This window comes from Gymnoscopelus microlampas (assembly GCF_963454915.1).
Source record: "Gymnoscopelus microlampas genome assembly, chromosome: 7".
Classification (NCBI taxonomy): Eukaryota; Metazoa; Chordata; class Actinopteri; order Myctophiformes; family Myctophidae; genus Gymnoscopelus; species Gymnoscopelus microlampas.
This window is the reverse complement of record NC_139944.1, coordinates 55,299,656-55,321,600: the sequence shown is the minus strand read 5'-3', so window position 1 is coordinate 55,321,600 and position 21,945 is coordinate 55,299,656. Positions and strand designations below refer to the sequence as shown.

Sequence of the window (21,945 nt, the reverse complement as noted above, 5' to 3'; positions counted from 1 at the left end):
CTTTGAGAACCACTGCACTAAGTGCATCCTATAGTTTGTAAAGTTTCTATGTACATATTATTTATTTATTTGATAGCATAGTGTATAGACTGATGATAGGTTCTTGGTTTACCTATGATCCTAGATTACTATCTCTATGCATTTGATGTGTTACCTTGTGTTTAACTCTCTTACTGTAGGTAGCTCTGGATTAAGAGTGTCTGCAAAATGCCTAAAATGCTAATTGTAAATTGTAAGTGGATCTGACACTAGGAGGAGTATTCATTTCACATTCAAGATTTGAACTGTGTATTCCTCCTTCTATAAACACCACCAAACCCCTGCCCTGCTTTATAACAAACAATTAAGCCGATTAACCACAAAGGTTTCAGCAAATACAGATTAACGTCTCTCTCCTGTAAGGAAGACAATCAGTCAACACGTGTAAAGTGTTCTAGGAACGTCTAATTAGGAAACCAAAACATGATCGGGGCGACAAAGAATTTGTCGAGGTTACAGAGAATATAAAAGGTCAGGATTTAAATAGATGGATAGTGAAAAGTACAGAACCTGTTCATTAGCGCGCGCGCGTGTGTGTGTGTGTGTGTGTGTGTGTGTGTGTGTGAATATGATCTGTGTATGTATATATCTACATTTAATGGCAGAGAAGCCAAGTCGTGACAGCTGACATAAACAAACTAGATTGGCTGTCAGCTTCATAACGTGTCAACGTCTTCATAAGCCAATAAGAGAAAAAAAAAAACACATTAGCGACAGACAGACGAGTCATAGTAACTATACGCCCTACACAGTAAAACCCTTCAGTGTTCATTTAACTCCTCACTGTCAGGCAGAAACCAACTATCTCTGTTTTTCTACTTTTACATTTGTTGTAGTAAATCAGTGCCATTGAACACCCTTTACGCCTGGACCGTTTACCCACCTCAAACTGTCTGACCAACTACAACTGAGTTTTTTTTCCCCGTCTGACTTCTAATCAATGATGGACAAAACAACTATCTCCATATTAATGGTCAGAAACCTCCTAACTCCACTTGAGCTGTATGTGGGTAAAGTGATGATAATATAATGACACGTTCAAGTATCTGACAATGTATAAAGTCACCATATTGTACCAGCTTTGATGAGGCAGTGTTGTGTTGTCATAAAAACATGTTGTTGTTGTTTTTTTCATTTCCTGAAAAGTTATCTTGGACATAGTTGGTTTCTACTATTTAGAAAAAAAATGCAACAAGCTCACAACGCCATTGCGATTGCGACGCGTTGTGAGCTTGTAGATCAGCGATTTTCAAATAGCCAAAGTATAGATGTACTGTATGTATAAAAGTGCTATATTAAGTAATTTTGCTGTGGACCCCATGTGCTTATTATGATCATGTGGCCTACTATAGTCGCTTCTTTCTGGGCTTGTTTTGGTAGCACTGGCCGCTTTGTTTTCTCTTGCAAAACCTGGCAACACAGATGGAGTCAAAAGCATCTCTGAAGAACAACTACAACGTGACAACGAGCGCCAAAAGCGGATCGACCGTGTGTGCGTGTGTGCGTGCGTGTGTGTGCGTGTGTGCATGTGTGTGTGTGTGTGTGTGTGTGTGGGCTGACAGTCAGTCAGTCAACAGCCACACAATCTCTAACAAGGTGAAGTGAAAGGAAAGCCACACAATTCCATGCTGCAACTCTTCATAAAGGCAAACACACACCTGACCCCCACATGACCCAGCACGCTGATTCCAACACACTGTGCTAGTCTGGGATGTCTCAGTATAGAAGACATGCTTTAAGCACATATCAATGGGATTGGTATTTAACCTAGTCAAAGAGACAGAACCCTCACTACCGTAATACCAGTGTAGTGTTCTACCGTGTTACGCCATACTGTATACATAGTGGGACCTGCAGAAAATGTTCGTAGCAAAGTGAAGCCATCCAAAAAAGTCATGTCTGATACGTACGCAGGAGGAGGGGCTGGAGGGGAGCAAGAATGTAAACTTCAGCTCAAAAAGCCTTATTCATGTCTCTGATAATGTGGCGTCTGAGGTGAAGGCTTACGTCTTGAGGTGATAATGGCCGCTGGCAAGTAATTCACACATTAACTACTTAACAATAGAACGGTTATTTCATTCTGCGACCACTCGCGCGGGCGTACATACGTGCACGTGCCGTGCGTGAGGGAGGGAGGGAATAATTGCAGTATACCCTCCAAAAACACCTAGAACACACCACTGTCCCATACAGTACCTGTCTGACTACTTCTCTCAAAAGTGAGTGACATCACCCACAGACCCAACACTAGAGGGAGCGACCATGGTCTGGTATTATTACCCAAATATAGAACAAACATGGGAATGGCTCTGCCACTAAAAGGTGAAATGCCCTAACACCATCCATTATAGCAGTGGTTTTCAACCAGTGGTCCGGGGACCACCAGTGGTCCTTGAGGGGGTTCCAGGGGGTCCCCAGCCAAATTAATAATTAGGAACCAAATTGACCCTTATACGTCTGTAACTCTGAGAGTGTACAAATGGAACCAAATGGACCCTAACGGGTCCATTTGGTTCCATTTGTACACTCTCAGAGTTAAATGAACACTGATAATGATGATACAGTGTGATTGGGACCCCCAATAAATCAAAATGGTGGAGTCCCTGACATATATTTTCAAATGGGGGTCTGTGGGCTAATATGTGTCAATTTGGGGGTCCTTGATGCGAAAAAGGTTGAAAACCACTGCATTATAGAATGTGTAACAACACTGGTTTACACTAACACTGAGACCACAAGGGGAGGTCAATGTAAATTCCCATAGAAAGGAGAGGAGGCGTTATTCACTGCAGCCGTTCTTCCTTTGTTCTCTTTCGTACATAATAGTGTATGTTGTATTTGTTGACGACATGTTTTACTGAGTTGATTTTTTATGTTGATGAATTGAATACACACGTTTTTAGGTCAAAACTAGGCCTTTTTTACTGTTGCTTTTTTTCTCTTCTGTCTGTACACTTATTAGTAATGTTGCTTGTTTTCTGTATGGGGAATACGGATGGAAATTAGCATTCTTGCTAAATCTGTCGTATTTACATTGCATTGTATGTGTGGTGTTAACCCATTGAGACCTGAAGCCGATTCTACATGTCTCCTAAATCTCAACAGTATTCTGAAAAACGTGCTCAATCTTTTTCATGTCAAGGACCCCCAAAATGATATGTATTTGGCCGCGGACCCCCATCAAAATATTTTGTTCCAGGGACCCCCCAGAAGCAAAGATTTGAGTTAAAAATGTTCGCTTTAAAAATATATATATTCAAAGATTTGCACATATTTTCACGAATTTTCAAAAATAGAAGATCTACAAGCTCGCTATGAGCTTGTAGATTGTTCCTTTAAAATGTGTGAAGGCACACAACATGAACAACATACTCTCTGGGACCCGAAGATTGCACAACCCCCCCCCCCCCCCAAAAAGAGACACATAAGCGTCAGCCGTCAGAGATAAGAAGACACAGAGACACAGAGGTATGTGTGGAATCAGGACAAAATGTCACTTTGACTTTATCTGTCCTGTATCTGTAGTCTGAGACACTATCTGTCTACCTGTCTGTCTGCCTGTCTGTCTGCCTGTCTGTCTGTCTGTCTGTCTGTCTGTCTGTCTGTCTGTCTGTCTGCTGGCTGTCATGTCTGTCACCAGGAAATATACAGGTTTTTTTTTTTACCTTCCAACAATTTTATCCCCCAAAACATTTTCAGAAAGAAAATATATAGATTTTTTTTAAGTTTCAGAACTCTTCCTCCTTCCTCTGCTTTATTCTTCAGTTTCTTGTCTGTCTGTCTGTCTGTCTGTCTGTCTGTCTGTCTGTCTGTCTGTCTGTCTGTCTGTTCTTCAACAGGTTCTTGTGTCTCCCTGCCCACCAACCACCCCAAGCCCCACCCACCACATTTTCAGATAGGGGTCTGCGGCCAAATATATACATACCACGTTGGGGGTCCATGGCATGAAAAAGTTTGTGAACAACTGATTTAGGAGGCATCTGGTCTTGGGTTAAATGAATGTGCGTGTGCGTGTGCGCGTGTGTGTGTGTGTGTGTGTGTGTGTGTGTGTGTGTGTGTGTGTGTGTGTGCGTGCGTGCGTGCGTGCGTGCGTGCGTGCGTGCGTGCGTGCGTGCGTGTGCGCGTGTGTGTGTGTGTGTGTGTGTGTGTGTGTGTGTGTGTGTGTGTGCGTGCGTGCGTGCGTGCGTGCGTGCGTGCGTGCGTGCGTGCGTGCGTGCGTGCGTGCGTGCGTGTGTGTGTCGGGGCGGGCGAGACTGAAATACAAAAAGTCCCTTTTAACCCAAATCCTTCCTAAGCCGTCTTAGCAGGTCACTGTGTGTAACCTTTATGATTTAATGTTCTAAATCATTCATTCATGATTATGAATGAATGATTTGACTAAATACCTCAATATCGATATTGTGATGATAATATCATATTGTGACCATAGTATGAATTTGTTATTTATTTGCAAGTTGTAAAAAAAAAAAGTTGAACATTTTTGACTCACAAGTTTTTGAAAGTATAAAATAGTAAAGGACACTTATGCCAAAGCACGATATTACCATATCATTGTTGTTGGGTAGAAACCTTGTATAGTGTGTATTTCTGAGGGAGTGTAGTGTGTATTTCTGAGGGAGTGTAGTGTGTATTTCTGAGGGAGTGTAGTGTGTATTTCTGAGGGAGTGTAGTGTGTATTTCTGAGGGAGTGTAGTGTGTATTTCTGAGGGAGTGTAGTGTGTATTTCTGAGGGAGTGTAGTGCCGAGTGCACAGAGTGCAATTTTTCAAGGAATTTGTTGGCCAATCAAATCCGGGTGTTACACTTTAAGTCATGTTTGGTGACACCCACCCACATGTCAATGTTAATATCAGATCTCAACACATATCGTACCTTGAGCACCTCCACAGGGACCTGCATGCTCTGGAAGTGCTGTGGGGTGTTGATGGCGGTGGTGGGCCGTGGGGCGGCCATGCGCTGCTGCATGTACTGCAGTGCTGCATTCTGCTGCTGCTGCTGCTGCCGCTCACGCTGCTCCTCCTGTTGCAGCTGGTCTCGCATCAGCTGCATGACACACACACACACACACACACACACACACACACACACACACACACACACACACACACACACACACACACACACACACACACACACACACACACACACACACACACACACACACACACACACACACACACACACACACACACACACACACACACGAACACGTTCAGTATACAAACTAACACACAGCACGCACAAGTGCAGACAAACACGCACGCTTGTGCAGCAGCATGCAACATGGCTGATCTTTGCCTTTTGTTTTGCCATTTTAACCACTTAATATGGTCTCTGTCGGGTAGAAACCTCATATATGTCCAAAACTGTTACTTTTCATCTGGTACCACCCACCCATAAAACAAACATGGGCAAATTCTCCTTCTACAGCACGGCCACCAAGGTATGGAATAGTCTAACCCCATCCCTCAAAAAATGCAGTTCGCTGGGCTCATTCAAAACAGCCTTAAAAACTCATCTTTCTGAAGGCCATAAGAGGAGGTAGTACCAGTTTCCCTGTAGACAATCAATCAATCAGGATTCAAATTCAAAAGCATCAAAAGTAGCAGATCTACAAGGGCCGCGCCGCGTTTTGAGCTTGTAGATCTGCTACTTCTGATGCTTTTGTGTGATCAAGTAGGGCGTAATTTATGAAAAAACACAAAAAGTAAAAATATGGAGATAAGAGGTTTCTGCCCGACAACAACGATATGCCCGACGTACTTATTATTTATAATATTTAGATGACAGGAGTCTACTAGGTATGCTCTTTTTTCCCTCCACAGTCCACACCATATTCTCCTCGCCGTAAAAACAGCCAATCATCAAGCTCACAACACATGAGCACAACATGCCAGCAGAACATTGTAGATCGGCTATTTTCAACAAAATAACTGCACGACACCATTGTGTGGTAATGCTTAAGTGCTTAATCACTTATTCTCTTATTAGAAACAGTTAATCAATAGAATAAAGGCTAAGTAAATAATGATGGATAGTTGCAGGCCTAGTTGGAACCACTAGGGGGAAGACTCCATAACAATATGACAAATAAACATGGCTGAGTGGGGGGGACCCCCTCTTTCTTCAGGTGGGCGTGTTTATATGCCCAAACCTAACTCTAACCCTAACCTCACAAACACTATGCCTAACCCTAACCTTAACCTCACAGAAACAAAACTTAACATCAAAACCACGCCCAACTGGGCGAAACACCGGGGTAAAAGAGAGTTTTACTTTACCTGCAAGCGCAGGCCGATGCGCGAGGCCATGGCTGGGGGGCGAGGGGGGAGGGGGGGGCGAGACGACGTCAACCCACCGCAGTCCAGCCCGAAGGGAGGAGAAAGAACTGTGTGGGAGAGAGAGAGAGACAGAGAGAGGAGATTTTATTTGGTGATATGACATAAAAAATAGCACAATAGCACTTTTCTGACATATACTGTACAGACATATTATTTCCATTGTGTTTCTCTTTACATAACAGACAGACAGACAGACAGACAGACAGACAGACAGACAGACAGACAGACAGACGGTGGGACAAATAGGGAAGATAACGTTTAGTCATGACTGATAAATATTTGTGCTGAAGGCAGTCAGTCCATCTCAGCAGTAGAACAGTATCATCGTCTATGTTAGTGCTTCTCAAAGGACCACCCAAATTATAATGTAGGCTATATTTATATTTGGCCGCGGACCGCAGGAAAAAAATAGTATCTGCTATTTCTGAACATCTTTGAAAAATATTCAAAAGTGTTTGTCTTCTATTCTGGGGGTCCCTGGCACAAAACCTTTTTAGACGGGGGGGGGGGGGGGGGGGGGGGGGGGTCAGTGCGCAGTCAAATTCATATCAATTTGGGGGTCCTTGAATGGAAAACGTTTTGAGAGCCACGGCTCTTTGTCAGTGTGTGTGTGTGTGTGTGTGTGTGTGTGTGTGTGTGTGTGTGTGTGTGTGTGTGTGTGTGTGTGTGTGTGTGTGTGTGTGTTGGAGGCCCTATTAATCACTATTACTAAGAATACACTAATCAGTTTAAGGGCCTTGAACATGGAGGTCAAATGTCTCCAACCTGTAAAGTACTCTTTGCTTTGAACACGAACACACGAACACACGAACACACACACACACACACACACACACACACACACACACACACACACACACACACACACACACACACACACACACACACACACACACAGCTGAATCAAAGCTTTTGATTCTCTCTTTGGGGTCAAACGTGCCACATACTCTGCACTTAGTACTTTGTGATTTCACTTACTACTTTGTACAAAGTGCAGCATGTTTGTGCTGCACACACATACTGCATTTTGTACAGTACTTTGGAAGTATTGTATCTTTTACTATGAAGATTGTATTGTATATACTGCATACTTGTATGACATGTACTGTACTCTTTGAATCTTGAATGTATCCGTTTATTCGAAGAAGAAAAAACGTTTTGTTTCATTACTTTACTTTTTTTCTATACTTTCTGAAAATCTGAGGAAGTCTGAACCTATCAAGGTCCAAAATGCTAATCGGCCGCTTTTCTTCGTAATATTTGCATATCTGAATATTCATAGAGCCACAACTTCTTAATGAGGGAGAAGAAGTGGGTGTGACCAGATGTCCAGGTTTCAAGGTGTCTACCATAGTTTAAAAACATCTCTAAAAACACTCTCAAATGTTCCAGTTTTCAACAGCACCTACCGAACTGTCACGGTTTTATTACCATAATTAAAATAATGATACTCGTTTCAGCATTTACTGTACATATTGTTGTACTGTACTGCTGTGCTTAAAGCCAGAAATGCATGCACCCCGTTCTGGGCGGTGTGCGTGGCACGAACATAACCCGTGCATATTAACGTACTGTACAGTATGTGCATGATCAACCCCAGGGCTCTATACTAGGTTAGCCGTAGAATACGACTCTCGTAGATGTATTTTATGTTTCTGACATTTTCAATCTACGAGAGTCGTGGGAATATCCCCCATGGACAACTGGACTTTCAGCTCCTAGCCCGTCCGGGCTCCAAACATTTACAAATGCAAAAAGAAAAGGTGCTTACCCCCATGCCCCAAATATGAACTCATTGTTCGGAGTTCTAGTGCAATGTAATAATCCATATTTTTCAATAAAGAAGTATTTTAATGCCATCTGTCTTTTCCCCCCTCGTTTACTTCCTGTTTACATATTTGAGTATTTCCGGATGCGCTTCGTCACTGCCGCCCATTGTGAATTTCTGACAGAATCGGCCAAAGACGGCATTAAAACACTTCTTTATTGAAAAATCACACCCTGTGTGAAGGAAGCGGTGCCTTTGATGAGCCCCGTATTGATGTTGTCATCAATATTTGTTTATGGGACAGACACACACCCGGACAGACACACGGACACCCGGACACACGGACACACAGACAAAGTCAGATATAGAGCGGTTGGCACCGCTAAAAATATGGATTATTACATTGCACTAGAACCCCAAACAATGAGTTAACATTTGGGGCAAGAGGGTAAGCACCTATTTTTTTGTATGTGTACATGTTCAGAGACCGTACGGGCTAGGAGCTAAAAGTCCAGTTGTCCATGGGGGATGTTCCCCACGATTCTCGTAGATTGAAAATGTCAGAATCATAAAATACAGCTACGAGAGTTGTATTCTACAGCTTATACTAGGTATACCTCTAGTATTTCCTACTATGTTGGCTAAATGTTTGTAGGTCTGTGAAGGAGAAGAGGAACTATCACATTAGAACATAAATGGAGGGGGGGGGGGCAGCAATGTGTTGTCAGTCACTGAATGTCAGCAATGTCCTACTTAGTTCCAACACAAAACAACAACAACAACAACAACAACTAATGTATGTAACAGAAGCACTGTTACGTGTGTAGGAGGCCTAACCTCTAATATTAGCCCTCGGCCCTATGAGGGCCTATGTATAGCACCATGGCCCAGAAGGTCTTGTTGTGCAGACACGCTACAGCAACCACAACAAAACTAAACTGAACCACCTCCATTGCAGGGGAATAAGGTAAACAGCTCAGAGGGCAGATAGAGTACAGCAACTTGCACTGGGCCTGGTGGTCTACAAGATACACTACACCACAAAGACACCCATCATGTCAGGGACATGCACAGATACACTCTAGGTGGTGTTAGAGCACCTGCCCTTTGCCCTCTTGACCAGAAGTGCCCTTTTGAAAAAAGGGCACAGCAGGGGTCTTCATCAGGGGGTCCGGGACCCCTAGGGGGTCCTCAGAGTTACTACAAGGGGTCCGCCAAATCTTTATGTGATATGATATTTCTTTTTACCATAACCACTCGAAACCTAGCATCCCTTTTCTGAGGAGAACTTTAGCCAAAAATAGCAGATCTACAAGCCCACAACGCCTCGCGCGGCTATTTTTGGCAAAGAGGTATAGGTGTAGAGGGAAAAAAGAGCAGACCAAGTAAACAAAAAAAGTATAATTTACTTGAGCACCTGCCCCTCAAAATGTCTGTGCACGCCACTGCATCATGTACCTGTCAAACTACTTCACAAACGTCAATGACGTCCACAAACACAACACCAGAGGGAGCTCCACTAATCACGTTCAACCCAGATTTGGCTCAAACAAGGGGTTACATTTGTTGTCCTGCTGTGCTACAAAAATGTGGAACGCCCTACCAACGGTCGTAAAGGAGTGCAAATCCCTACTCTCCTTCAAAACCGCTCTGAAAGACCACTTACAGGTGACTGCAGTTCGAAACTGGACCCTGTCTGGCCTGTAAAAAGTCAAAGCCTAGCCCCCCCCCCTGCCTCCCTCCAACTGTTTACTGTACATATTTTTGTTTTGGTTTTCTAACTGGTTATATGATGTTTTGCATAGTAGTGTGTATTTGTCTGTCATTACATGTTTCGATGAATTGAGCACAAAGGACCCCAATGGAAGCAAGCCATCAGGCTTTCTTTTAATTCCTCTTAGCAGATTTTGTATTGAACTGTACTTTCCTGTGCTTCAGTGTAGTTAATATACTGTAGCATCACACTCATTTTTACCATATTTTATGCTTTGGCTATTCAGAAATAGCACATGTAAGACCCGGTCCGCTGGCCTAGCGGTCCGGGCACCAAGGCTCCAATGTAGCCTGACAGCTCGTCGTGGGTTCGAGTCCCGATCCCAACGGCCTTTGCTGCGTGTCACCCCCCCATCTCTCTCTCCCCGTTTCGTGTCTACCTACTGTACTATCAATAAAGGCATACAAAAAGAAGAAGCTCATAGTGCATCACTTGAGCATTTATATTAGAAAAATCTAGATTTTTTTTTTTTTGCAAATCTTTTGTTTTCTTTTTTTTTACCAAACATTGTTTAACACAAATCCTTGCTTCTGGAGGTGGTCCCTGATACAAGACATTTTCAGACGGGGGTCCGCGGTGGTGCGACCACCATCCTTTACATCAGTGGTTCTCAAACTTGTTCATGTCAAGGACCCCCAAATTGACACTTATTAGCCCTTTAAAAAGATATGCCAGGGACCCCCATAAGAGAAGATTTTTACGTCTCTAGCAGTGATTCTCAACCATGTTAATTTCAAGGACCCCCAGTTTGACATGCATTAGGCCTACGGACCCCCATTTAATGGCATTTTTTATCTCTGGGACCCCAATTTATATTGTAAAATCAATGTTAATGTAACTTTGAGAGTGTACAAATGGAACCAAATGGACCCGTTAGTTACAGACCTATAGGGGTCCATTTGGTTCCTAACTATCCATCATTTAGCTGGGGACCCCCTGGAACTCCCTCAAGGACCCCTGGGGGCCCCCGGACCCCACTTTGAGAACCAATGCTTTACATCTCTCTCTCTCTCTCTCTCTCTCTCTCTCTTTGTCTGTCTGTCTGTCTGTCTGTCTGTCTGTCTGTGGGGAGAAGGAAGGAGGAAAGAAAGAAAGAAAGAGAACGAGCGTGTCCACGGTCGGCGGAAGAAGAGGTCATGTGTGAGTCATGTGTGTCGTGTTGTGGCGTGATCATGTGATCATGTGAGCAGACCCAACCGAGGGGGGAACACCCACCCCACCCACACACCCACCCACACCACCCCACCCACACCCTTCTTCTCAAACAACCCCTCGCACGCATACGAACACACACACACACACACACACACACACACACACACACACACACACACACACACACACACACACACACACACACACACACACGCTGGGGAGTCCCACGGGTGCCAGTTCCCCTTTCTACAGTGACAAGTCCTCTCATGTGTTCATCACCCTGCATGACTTTGCTTTTTGGAACCTTTAAAAGGATCGCTGTCTAATAAGCCTTATAAGCCTTAATACATTATAATTGCCCTCTATAACTAACAATTCAAAACTCCTTAAATATTCTATTTATTTTAGAAACGGTTCATCTTTCACTCAATAGGGGCAGTGGCTGTCGCATGTTGATGATGTCATTTGTTGTCAATGTGTATTCTAGCCCTTCACTGTATGGAATACTACATGTGCAAATAAAACATATTTAAAATATTGATTTGATGCTCATATTAACCTTAGGAAGTATTAAGTCGTTTTTTATTTTCACATGCATTCCATAAAGTCCACAGGGCTAGACCAGTGGTTCTCAAACTCTTTCATGTCAAGGACCCCCAAATTGACACTTATTAGCCCGCGGACCATTTGGTTCCATTTGTACACTCAGAGCTACAGACCTGTAAGGTTCCATTTGTACACTCAGAGCTACAGACCTGTAAGGTTCCATTTGTACACTCAGAGCTACAGACCTGTAAGGTTCCATTTGTACACTCTCAGAGTTACAGACCTGTAAGGTTCCATTTGTACACTCTCAGAGTTACAGACCTGTAAGGTTCCATTTGTACACTCTCAGAGTTACAGACCTGTAAGGTTCCATTTGTACACTCTCAGAGTTACAGACATGTAAGGTTCCATTTGTACACTCTCAGAGTTACAGACATGTAAGGTTCCATTTGGTTCCATTTGTACACTCTCAGAGTCACAGACATGTAAGGTTCCATTTGTACACTCTCAGAGTTACAGACATGTAAGGTTCCATTTGGTTCCATTTGTACACTCTCAGAGTTACAGACATGTAAGGTTCCATTTGGTTCCATTTGTACACTCTCAGAGTTACAGACCCATAAGGGTCCATTTGGTTCCATTGGTTGGTGGACAGACAGACAGTCAGGCAGACAGACAGACAGACAGACAGACAGACAGACAGACAGACAGACAGACAGACAGACAGACAGACAGACAGACAGACAGACAGACAGACAGACAGACAGACAGACAGACAGACAGACAGACAGACAGACAGACAGACAGTCAGTCAGTCAGTCAGACAGACAGACAGACAGACAGACAGACAGACAGACAGACAGACAGACAGACAGACATGTCAGACATGTCAGACAGACAGACAGACAGACAGACAGACAGACAGACAGACAGACAGACAGACAGACATGTCAGACATGTCAGACAGACAGACAGACAGACAGACAGACAGACATGTCAGACATGTCAGACATGTCAGACAGACAGACATGTCAGACAGACAGACAGACAGACAGACAGACAGACAGACAGACAGACAGACATGTCAGACATGCCAGTCAGACAGACATGGACACTCCAGGCCGCCACAGAGACAGAGACATCAGGGTGTTTCTAATCACCCAATCAGCACCCAGAGATTCTGCCTCTCTTCACACACACTGTCCATATACGGCCCTGAAGAGAGAGACGGAGCGGGCGCACGAGAGAGAGAGAGAGAGAGAGAGAGAGAGAGAGAGAGAGAGAGAGAGAGAGAGGGAGAGAGAGAAGAGCTCATTGTGCGTGAGGTACAATAAGAAGTACAGCTCCTATTGAGAAGGACTGAAGCAGCCTGTTGTCCGACCGTGTACATTTCATTCTCCTCCACACACACACACACACACACACACACACACACACACACACACACACACACACACACACACACACACACACACACACACACACACACACACACACACACACACACACACACACACACACACACACAGCGCTGCTTTGTGCTGGCCCACACACACACACACACGTTGTACACACATAAACAACACAGGCCAACAGATATGTACACATAACGGACTAGCAGACTAAGCAGAGGTTCTTTGACTTTGCGGGAGGAAGAAGAAGCTGACTCTACACAACATGGCCGACATGGCCGGCCGGACACACAACCATGCGTACACTTAATCCATTAAGAAGGCCTGAGGTTCCGATTCTACAAACGTCTTTAAATCCTAACAGTTTCTATATCAGTGGTGCTCAAACTTTTTCATGTCAAGGACCCCCAAAATGATAAGTATTTGGCCGCCGACCCCCATCTCACAATATGTTGTTCCAGGGACCCCCCCAGAAGCAAAGATTTGAGTTAAAAATGTTGGCTTTAAAACAATATATACTCACAGAAGTGACACAGATGCGTTCCAGGTCTTAACCCATTGAGACCTGAAGCCGATGCTATGTCTCCTAAATCTCAACAGTATTCTCAAAAACGTATGTTTCTATATCAGTGGTGCTCAATCTTTTTCATGTCAAGGACCCCCAAAATGATATGCATTTGGCCGCGGACCCCCATCAAAATATATTGCTCCAGGGACCCCCCAGAAGCAAAGATTTGAGTTACAAATGTTCGCTTTAAAACAATATATATTCAAAGATTTGCACACATTTTCACGTTTTTTGAAAAATAGCAGATCTACAAGCTCGTAGCGTGGCACTCGGTGCCGTGCTATGAGCTTGTAGATCTGCTATTTTTGAATAGCCAAAGTGTAAAATAAACCTTTTTTAGCTCAAATCAAAAAGTGACACAGATGCGTTCCAGGTCTTAAGCAATAAAAACGAAATGCTAGCGTGGTTGCAAGCGGTACTGGTTGCAAGTGGTTCTTTAAAGTGAGGGGTGTGGGTGGGAACCCCCGGGGGTCCCCGAGGTGGTTTCAGGGGGGGGGGTCCCCGCAGCTAAATTATTGATCGTTAATATACCAAATCATATGGTGCAGAAATGAGGCTTTTCCACCAGTGGTGCCATCAATGCCCCAGGACTGACTCGAGCGAAGGAGTCACATGACAAAAAGAACAGATCTACAAGCTAGCCAAGGTATCGCGGTGCTGGTAGATCTATTATTTTGGTCCTGTATACATTAGGTCGCTCTCACGCAGCTCGTGCAGCGCATCACTGCATTTCAACATGTTCCATGTCACGTTAGACATGTTTTGGAACATGTTTTTATTAACAAAATCAATAGCCGAAAACTGTACATTATATCCCAACATTTTGCAAAACATTTGATTAATTTCAAATCTTTTCCAGGCCTGGAAAACTTTTTTTTCTAATTTCACAATCAGGGGGTCCTTGAAATAAAAAAAATGTTTGAGGACGACTAACTCTTGTGTTCACCCTCACAGACATTAACGGCTATGCTATGCTAGCTAGCCTACTGCTAACTAACTAGTAACATTTTGGCAGAGGACTTTTAAACCCAACTCTAGTTTACCTGCACTGTAGAGCAGGGGTCTTCAACAGGGGGTCCGGGACCGCTAGGGGGTCCTCAGAGTTACTACAGGGGGGGCCGCCAAATCATTGTGTGATAGGAACTCTTTTTTTACATTAACCACTTGAACCCTATCCCTTTTAGGGGCATGAGCCGAAATTAGCAGATCCACAAGCTTGCAGATCGGCTATTTTCGGCAAAGAGGTTTGGTGTAAGGGTGAAACAAGACATAAAGAGAAAGAAATATATATATATATATATATATATATATATATATATATATATATGTGTGTGTGTGTGTGTGTGTGTGTGTGTGTGTGTGTGTGTGTGTGTGTGTGTGTGTGTGTGTGTGTGTGTGTGTGTGCGCAGAGGAGTACGTCACACACAGTGTAGGAATGTGTGCAGATTATTTATAGAGCCTGACTAATGAGGTGATTACATCTCCAAACTCAATGGACTGGGTAAGAATGCCGGCTGCATGCAGGGACCACAGGAACTCTGCTATTGGTCAGAGCCTCAGCCTCTTCAGTCCAGCGTACCTCTAGTGGTTCCCCAATTGGGGGTCCCCAAATTATTTTGTGGGGGTCCCCAGATGATTAGCTTAATGTGCAACATTTGTTTTCTCACTCAACAGTAAACAAACCAACATACAGTATGAGTGTATACAGGGTGTCTGCACATTTATAAAACGTAATGACTTTTAAGACCTTTTAAGAAAATAGCAGATCTACAAGCTCACAAAGCCTCGCAGTGCAAGGCGTTGTAGTTTGGCTGTTTTTACACTATGTATCTGTGGAACCGAGTCAAACCAAATGTAATGCCTCAACTCCTACAATTCCTATAGTGCATGTCAGGGTGGGGGGTCCCCAGTTCAAACATGATTATTTTGGGGGGTCTTGGGGTAGCGGACATAGAAATGCATGACTATAGCTCTGCAAGGTGAACCTGGGGCCCCACCTGGATGCTGTCATTGTGCACCTATTCCAACGTACTATCGTACTACAAACATGATGTATTTTCAACAACAACAAGGTGTAGCATTTTGTTTTGTAGTGCAGGTCAAGGTTAGCCTCGAGTGGCCAGACAATATCACACGACACACTGCGTGGATATTAGTCTGGTAAACCAATCAGAGCAGTGCTTCCTGCTACGTCACACACAAGCGCCGGTGCTGAAATAGTAAACAACGTGTTTACTGCTGATGCTATGGCGGCGTCCATCTTTGTTGTGAAAAACTGAAAATGAGTCTCCTGCATTGTACGTCATTGCTCCAAATAAGGTGATAAGCCTGCCCACATTTGGATACTGGGCCCTGATTGGTCCCTCACGACTTCGGAGGGAGAAAAATGAAATCTTTCAGCCACCAACTCGCTCAAAATAATCATGACAAAGCACTAGGAATAGTAGGAGTCGAGGCATTACATTTAGTTCCACAGATAAATATTGTGAAACGGAAGTTTCACGTGAAGCGAAAACGACCCACCGGCGGTAGGGCTGTTGTGTGACAGGCCTAACCGGCGGTGACTCAGATATGATTCAATTCAAACACGTGCTCATAGTGATGCTACTATACTTCCTGCTGCTGAGACGTCTCATTAATACACCCACATCCACATGAAAGAAGAAGAAGAGGGCATCTTCATCATGTCCATGTCATACGGTGACACACACACACACACATCTGTGTCATTTTATTTTATAACCATTATTTTATTCTTTTGGCTATTCAAAAATAGCAGATCTACAAGCTCACTAGATCTGCACATGTTTTTTTTAAATTGTGATTTTTTTTTTGCAAATCTTTGAATATTATGTTTTAAAGCTAATATTTGTAACTCAAATATTTGCTTCTGGGGCTTGCTGGAACTAAATATTTTGAGATGGGGGTCCGTGGCCAAATACATATAATTTTGGGGGTCCTTTGACATGAAAAAAGTAGCAACATAAGTAAAAAAAAAATATATATATATATATATTCTTTTTTTTGGATTTAGAAGACATTTGTAGAATCCCCCTAGACGCAAAGATTTGAGTTAAAGATGTTTGCTTTAAAAACATATATTCAGAGATTTGCAAAAAATGTTCAAGATTTTTCAAAAATAGCAGATCTACAAGCTCATAGCGCGGCACTCGGTGCCGCGCTATGAGCTTGTAGATCTGCTATTTTCGAATAGCCCAAAGAAAATCTAAAATGACACAGATGCTTTCCTGGTTTGAATGGGTCGTTAATACAACACACACGTGGACATGATGAAAGAAGAGACGGTATCATCATCATTTCCATGTCACACGGTGTCATACACACGACTCACTGCTACCGGGCAGCAGCAGTGCCCGTGCCCGTGCCCGTGCCGCTGTGCTCGGCCTCTCTCTCTCTCTCTCTCTGCCCACACATCATCATCATCATGGGCCTTTTCCCTTTCCTTCCCAGTTGGCCTGGCATCCACTGGGCTGAGCAGGCATCTGTGACGCAGGGAGCAGCACACTGCAGCCATTGTGGCGCCCGGGCGCTGTGATGTCACCGGGCACTCAAACATCAAACGCTAAACCAGCTCAGTGGGCGTTTTAACACGGAGCGGAGGGAGGACCGGGGTCAGGGGTTATAGCTCTGGATTGTGCCACTGATTAGTCACACACACACACACGTATATTAGAAACCTCCATATTCCAACTTTGTGTGTTTTTTTCCTTCATAAATGAACGTTCTATTTGATCATACTACGGCGCCACTCAAAAAAAAGCATCAAAGGTATAGCAGATCTGCAAGCTTCAAACACGGCGCGAAGCTTTGGAGAAAAGCGCTAGTTAAGTAGTATAAATGCATTTATCCTTTTCTCATACTGTACTCTGGATGTCCAAATAAGGGCTTTTTTTTTGGGGGGGGGGGGGGTTCAGACCCCCTGTCTCAAAAAAATATTTTTGTGCCAGGATTTTTCAAAAAATAGCAGATCTACAAGCTCATAGCCCGGCACGAAGTGACGCGCTATGAGCTTGTAGATCTGCTATTTTTGATTAGCCAAAGTATAAAATATGGTTTAAGTGGTTAAAATGATTGTGACGCCATATTAACTGGGGAAGCAAGGGGTTAAGAGGTGCACGCACATCCAAACATTTGGACGGGTGCTGTCAGGATCAAACTGGATAAACTGTGAACAAAAGGAGAAGGTCTGCACACCGTCTCCATGCCCCCAACAAAATGTAATAATATAGAGCGGTCAATAAATAACGTTTGGGCCGATGTGGCCTTCGTCACGTGCAGTATACTGAGCTGAGTGAGAAGACAGGTATATATATAATATACATATGTATGTATATATAAACACAATAGTGGGCAGAGTTCACAAATCACTGAACGAGGACACCCGGGGACAACAGTCTATGTCAAACACTTCAGTCAGATAACCCACAAATAGATTGAAATATTATAGACCGAATATATATTGAACCAATATTATAGAATGAGAAAAAAAAGGGTGGATGTAATATTTTATCTTGGCGTTCAGACTCTGCAACATATGTCTCCCTGCTCAGCACAATTCACAACCATCAACCATCATTAACCCTTAAGAGCAGGGAGATATACAATAACAACCCCCCATGGGGAACAGACCAATAGCAGAGCTCACTGGTGGTGCTGGGGTGGTGGTGGGAGCAAACGCCGCATGACAACAACCATAACACACAAGCGGAAGGAACGCAGATTTAGGTGAGCTTAAAAACCCGCCCAATTGGACAGCTGATTGCCACGTCAGTGTATGACGTATGGATCTTGCATGACGCTGTATACAGCCACATAGAAACGAGCATGACGCTGTACAGAGCTACATACAGTAAATGGTAAATGGTAAATGGTGCATTTATATAGCGCTTCTATCCGAAGCGCTTTACATTGATTGTGCCATTAACCCATTACCACACACATTCATACACCAATGGCGGAGGAAACCATGCAAGGCACCAACCTGCTCATCGGGAGCAATTAGGGGTTCAGCGTCTTGCTCAAGGACACTTCTACACTAACTCTAGGGGAGCGCCCCAGCCCGGGATCGAACTGGGAACCTTGCGGTTTTCCAGTTCACTCTACCCGGCCAGTCTACCCCTGAGCCACTGCCGCCCCACACATAGAAATGAGCATGCACGTAACCTCTCGAGTGTATGCTGCCTGAACTAAACTTGCAGGCTAAATAAGCAAGTGCACTTCCTGCCATCTAATCACCATCAGCATCTCAGCAGAACCCCATCCAGTGACAACATCAGCCCAGTCCTCCACCACCTCACTGACTCCCACTCAACACACAGAATAGATACTTAAGATTCAAAATACTGATGGCCACCTACAAGGCCACCAAATCGTTGTGTGATAGGATTTAGTTTGTTTTACATTAACCACTTGAACCCTGGAATTCCTTTTCTGAGGGGAACATTAGCCGAAAATAGCAGCTCTACAAGCTCTCTTGAGAGCTTGTAGATCGGCTATTTTTGGCAAAGAGGCTATAGGTGTAGAGGGAAAAAAGAGCAGACTAAGTAAAAAAAAAAACTTTAATCTGAAACACAATTTTATACAATATAGAGTAGGGGGTCCCTGCTTCATCTCTCTCTAAATGGTAAATAGTAAATGGTGCATTTATATAGCGCTTCTATCCGAAGCGCTTTACATTGATTGTGCCATTAACCCATTCACACACACATTCATACACCGATGGCGGAGGAAACCATGCAAGGCACCAACCTGCTCATCGGGAGCAATTAGGGGTTCAGCGTCTTGCTCAAGGACACTTCGACACTAACTCTATGGGAGCCCCCCAGCCCGGGCAGACGCGTCGCTAGGTCTCTACTAGGTCGGGGGCTTAGCCCCGCAGGCAACGCGCGCACAGCGCGCGTGCATGTGCCCCTCCTCCCGCGCGCGCGCGGATTTCGCGGATTAGGGTGCTTTTTTCCCCGTTTTTTGTTACTTTATTTCGGTTTTAGGGTTAGGGGTAGGGTTAGGTTAGGGTGATAGATATATAATTCAAAAAAAAAAAAAAAACTTTTGATTTTTTAATTTTTCATTTTTTTTTATTGGTGGCTTTGGACAAAACATTGGTGGCTATAGCCACCGAAGCCCACCCCTAACAACGCCACTGAGCCCGGGATCGAACTGGGAACCTTGCGGTTTTCCAGTTCACTCTACCCGGCCACTCTACCCCTGAGCCACTGCCGCCCCTCTCTCTCAGCTAGGGGGTCCTTGGCCTGAAAACGTTGAAGACCCCTGGTCTAATAAACAAGAAATCCTAAATGGATCAAAGGTGAGTGCTGGTATTCCTTTCTAAGAAACATGAAGAATTGCATACACACATTTACATTCCCCCCCCCCCAAACACACACACACACACACACACACACACACACACACACACACACACACACACACACACACACACACACACACACACACACACACACACACACACACACACACACACACACACACACACACACACACACACACAGGGGGGGGGCGGCGACATGACACCAGTGCTCAGAGGCAGGGTGTTAATTTGTAAGAGTGTATTTATAGATGGAAGCAGCAACGCAATGTCTGGCATGTCTGTTTAACAGCCAACATCAACCGGCTAAATATGGGATGTGTTTATGTACACCACCGACACTCCAAGGTGCATGTATGCACGCATATGTATACACACACGCACGCACGCACGCACGCACACACACACGCACACACACGCACACGCGCACACGCACTCACGCACGCACACGCACACGCACACGCACACGCACTCACACGCACGCACGCACACACACCCTTTTCCGGCAGTGACACGTCTGCCGGACTATTGAAATGACGAAAATAAACCCCCTACTTTCTGTTCCCCTTTTCAGGAACATCCTGTTCTCCCGAGGGCCCTGGATTTTTATGTGTGTGTGTGTGTGTGTGTGTGCGCGCGCATGCGTGCATGTGTGCGTGCGTGCGTGTTGTTAGTGTGAGCGCGTGCGTGCATGCATTAATGTGCATGCATAACATAATAAACTAGTTCTACTTGTGGAGGGCACAGTAGTTTTGTCCACAAAACGCAGAGTATGGGGTCCGGGGACCCCCAGGGGTCCTCGGGGTGGTTCCAGGGGCTCCCCTGCAAAAGTAGTTAATACTAGCATCACGATAATTTGAACCCCTTTATCCATGTATACGTCGGCTATTCAAAAATAGCAGGTTTAACCCATTAAGACCTGGAACTGTGTCATTTTTAGATGTGAGCTAAAAAGCATTATTTTACACTTTGGGCTATTCAAAAATAGCAGATCTACAAGCTCATAGCGCGGCACCGAGTGCCGCGCTATGAGCTTGTAGATCTACTATTTTTGAAAGTTTGTGAAAATGTGTGCAAATCTTTGAATATATATATTTTTAAAGCGAACATTTTAAACTCAAATCTGTGCTTCTGGGGGTCCCTGGAACAAAATATTTTGATGGGGGTCCGCGGCCAAATACATATAATTTTGGGGGTCCTTGACATGAAAAAGATTGAGCACCACTGATATAGAAACATACGTTTTTCAGAAAACTGTTGAGATTCAGGAGACATGTAGAATCGGCTTCAGGTCTCAATGGGTTAATGTCCCCATGATGCAGTAAAACGTTCCCCTGATGCAGTAAAACGTCCCCATGATGCATCAGTAACGTGTGCAGCAGCAGCAGCAGCCATGACACACGCTCCCCGCTCGCCAAGGAGAGGAGGCTCGGCACGGATCGTGTGACCCGGCCGGCATCGGTGGCATGGCAGCTATGAGGTCGTCCTCACCACCTTCCTCTTTGGTCTCACGCACATCAACAGCTGTATGTCGTCGTCGTCAACCCCCCCCCCCCCCCCCCCCCACCAGGGACACAACACACTGAAGACGGGGACGAGGGGACGCAGAGGGGACAGACAGACAGTGAGACGGAGTTGGGGGGGACAAGGATTTGTCTGCCCCAAATGTGATCACTTTTCAAACACCGGCGACTGACTGACTGCGTGTGTGTTTGGCTTTCGGTTCTTCTTCTACTTCAGTGGTTCTCAAAGTGGGGTCTGTGGAAGGCCCCCCGCCAGGGGGCCTTCCAGCCAGGGGCCCCCCCTGCAAAAGTAGTTAATGTTGCACCAAAATAAAGTTTAACAACTTTAACCTTAGGCTATATATATTTTTTTTTTTAAATGAACATTTCATAACTTTTCAATAATCTATATCAACATATAGCTTCTCATATTGGGTGGTGGGGGGGTCCGTGAAACAAACTATTTGCAGACCTGGGGTCTGTGGCTAAAATACA

General features: G+C 44.4%; 1 protein-coding gene across 2 annotated transcripts in view; it reads right to left on the bottom strand.

The window, feature by feature from the left end:
• The window catches only part of tfeb (transcription factor EB), a 90,818-nt gene that overhangs the window by 25,670 nt on the left and 43,203 nt on the right, over nt 1–21,945 (bottom strand). For both annotated transcript variants that reach the window (XM_084061991.1, XM_084061992.1), the window contains exons 3-4: nt 6,320–6,426; nt 4,911–5,081 (exon numbers count right to left, since the gene is read on the bottom strand). In XM_084061991.1, the coding sequence (XP_083918117.1) occupies nt 4,911–5,081; nt 6,320–6,349 (201 nt within the window). In that variant the 5' untranslated portion in view covers nt 6,350–6,426. The remainder of the gene's footprint in view (nt 1–4,910; nt 5,082–6,319; nt 6,427–21,945) is intronic.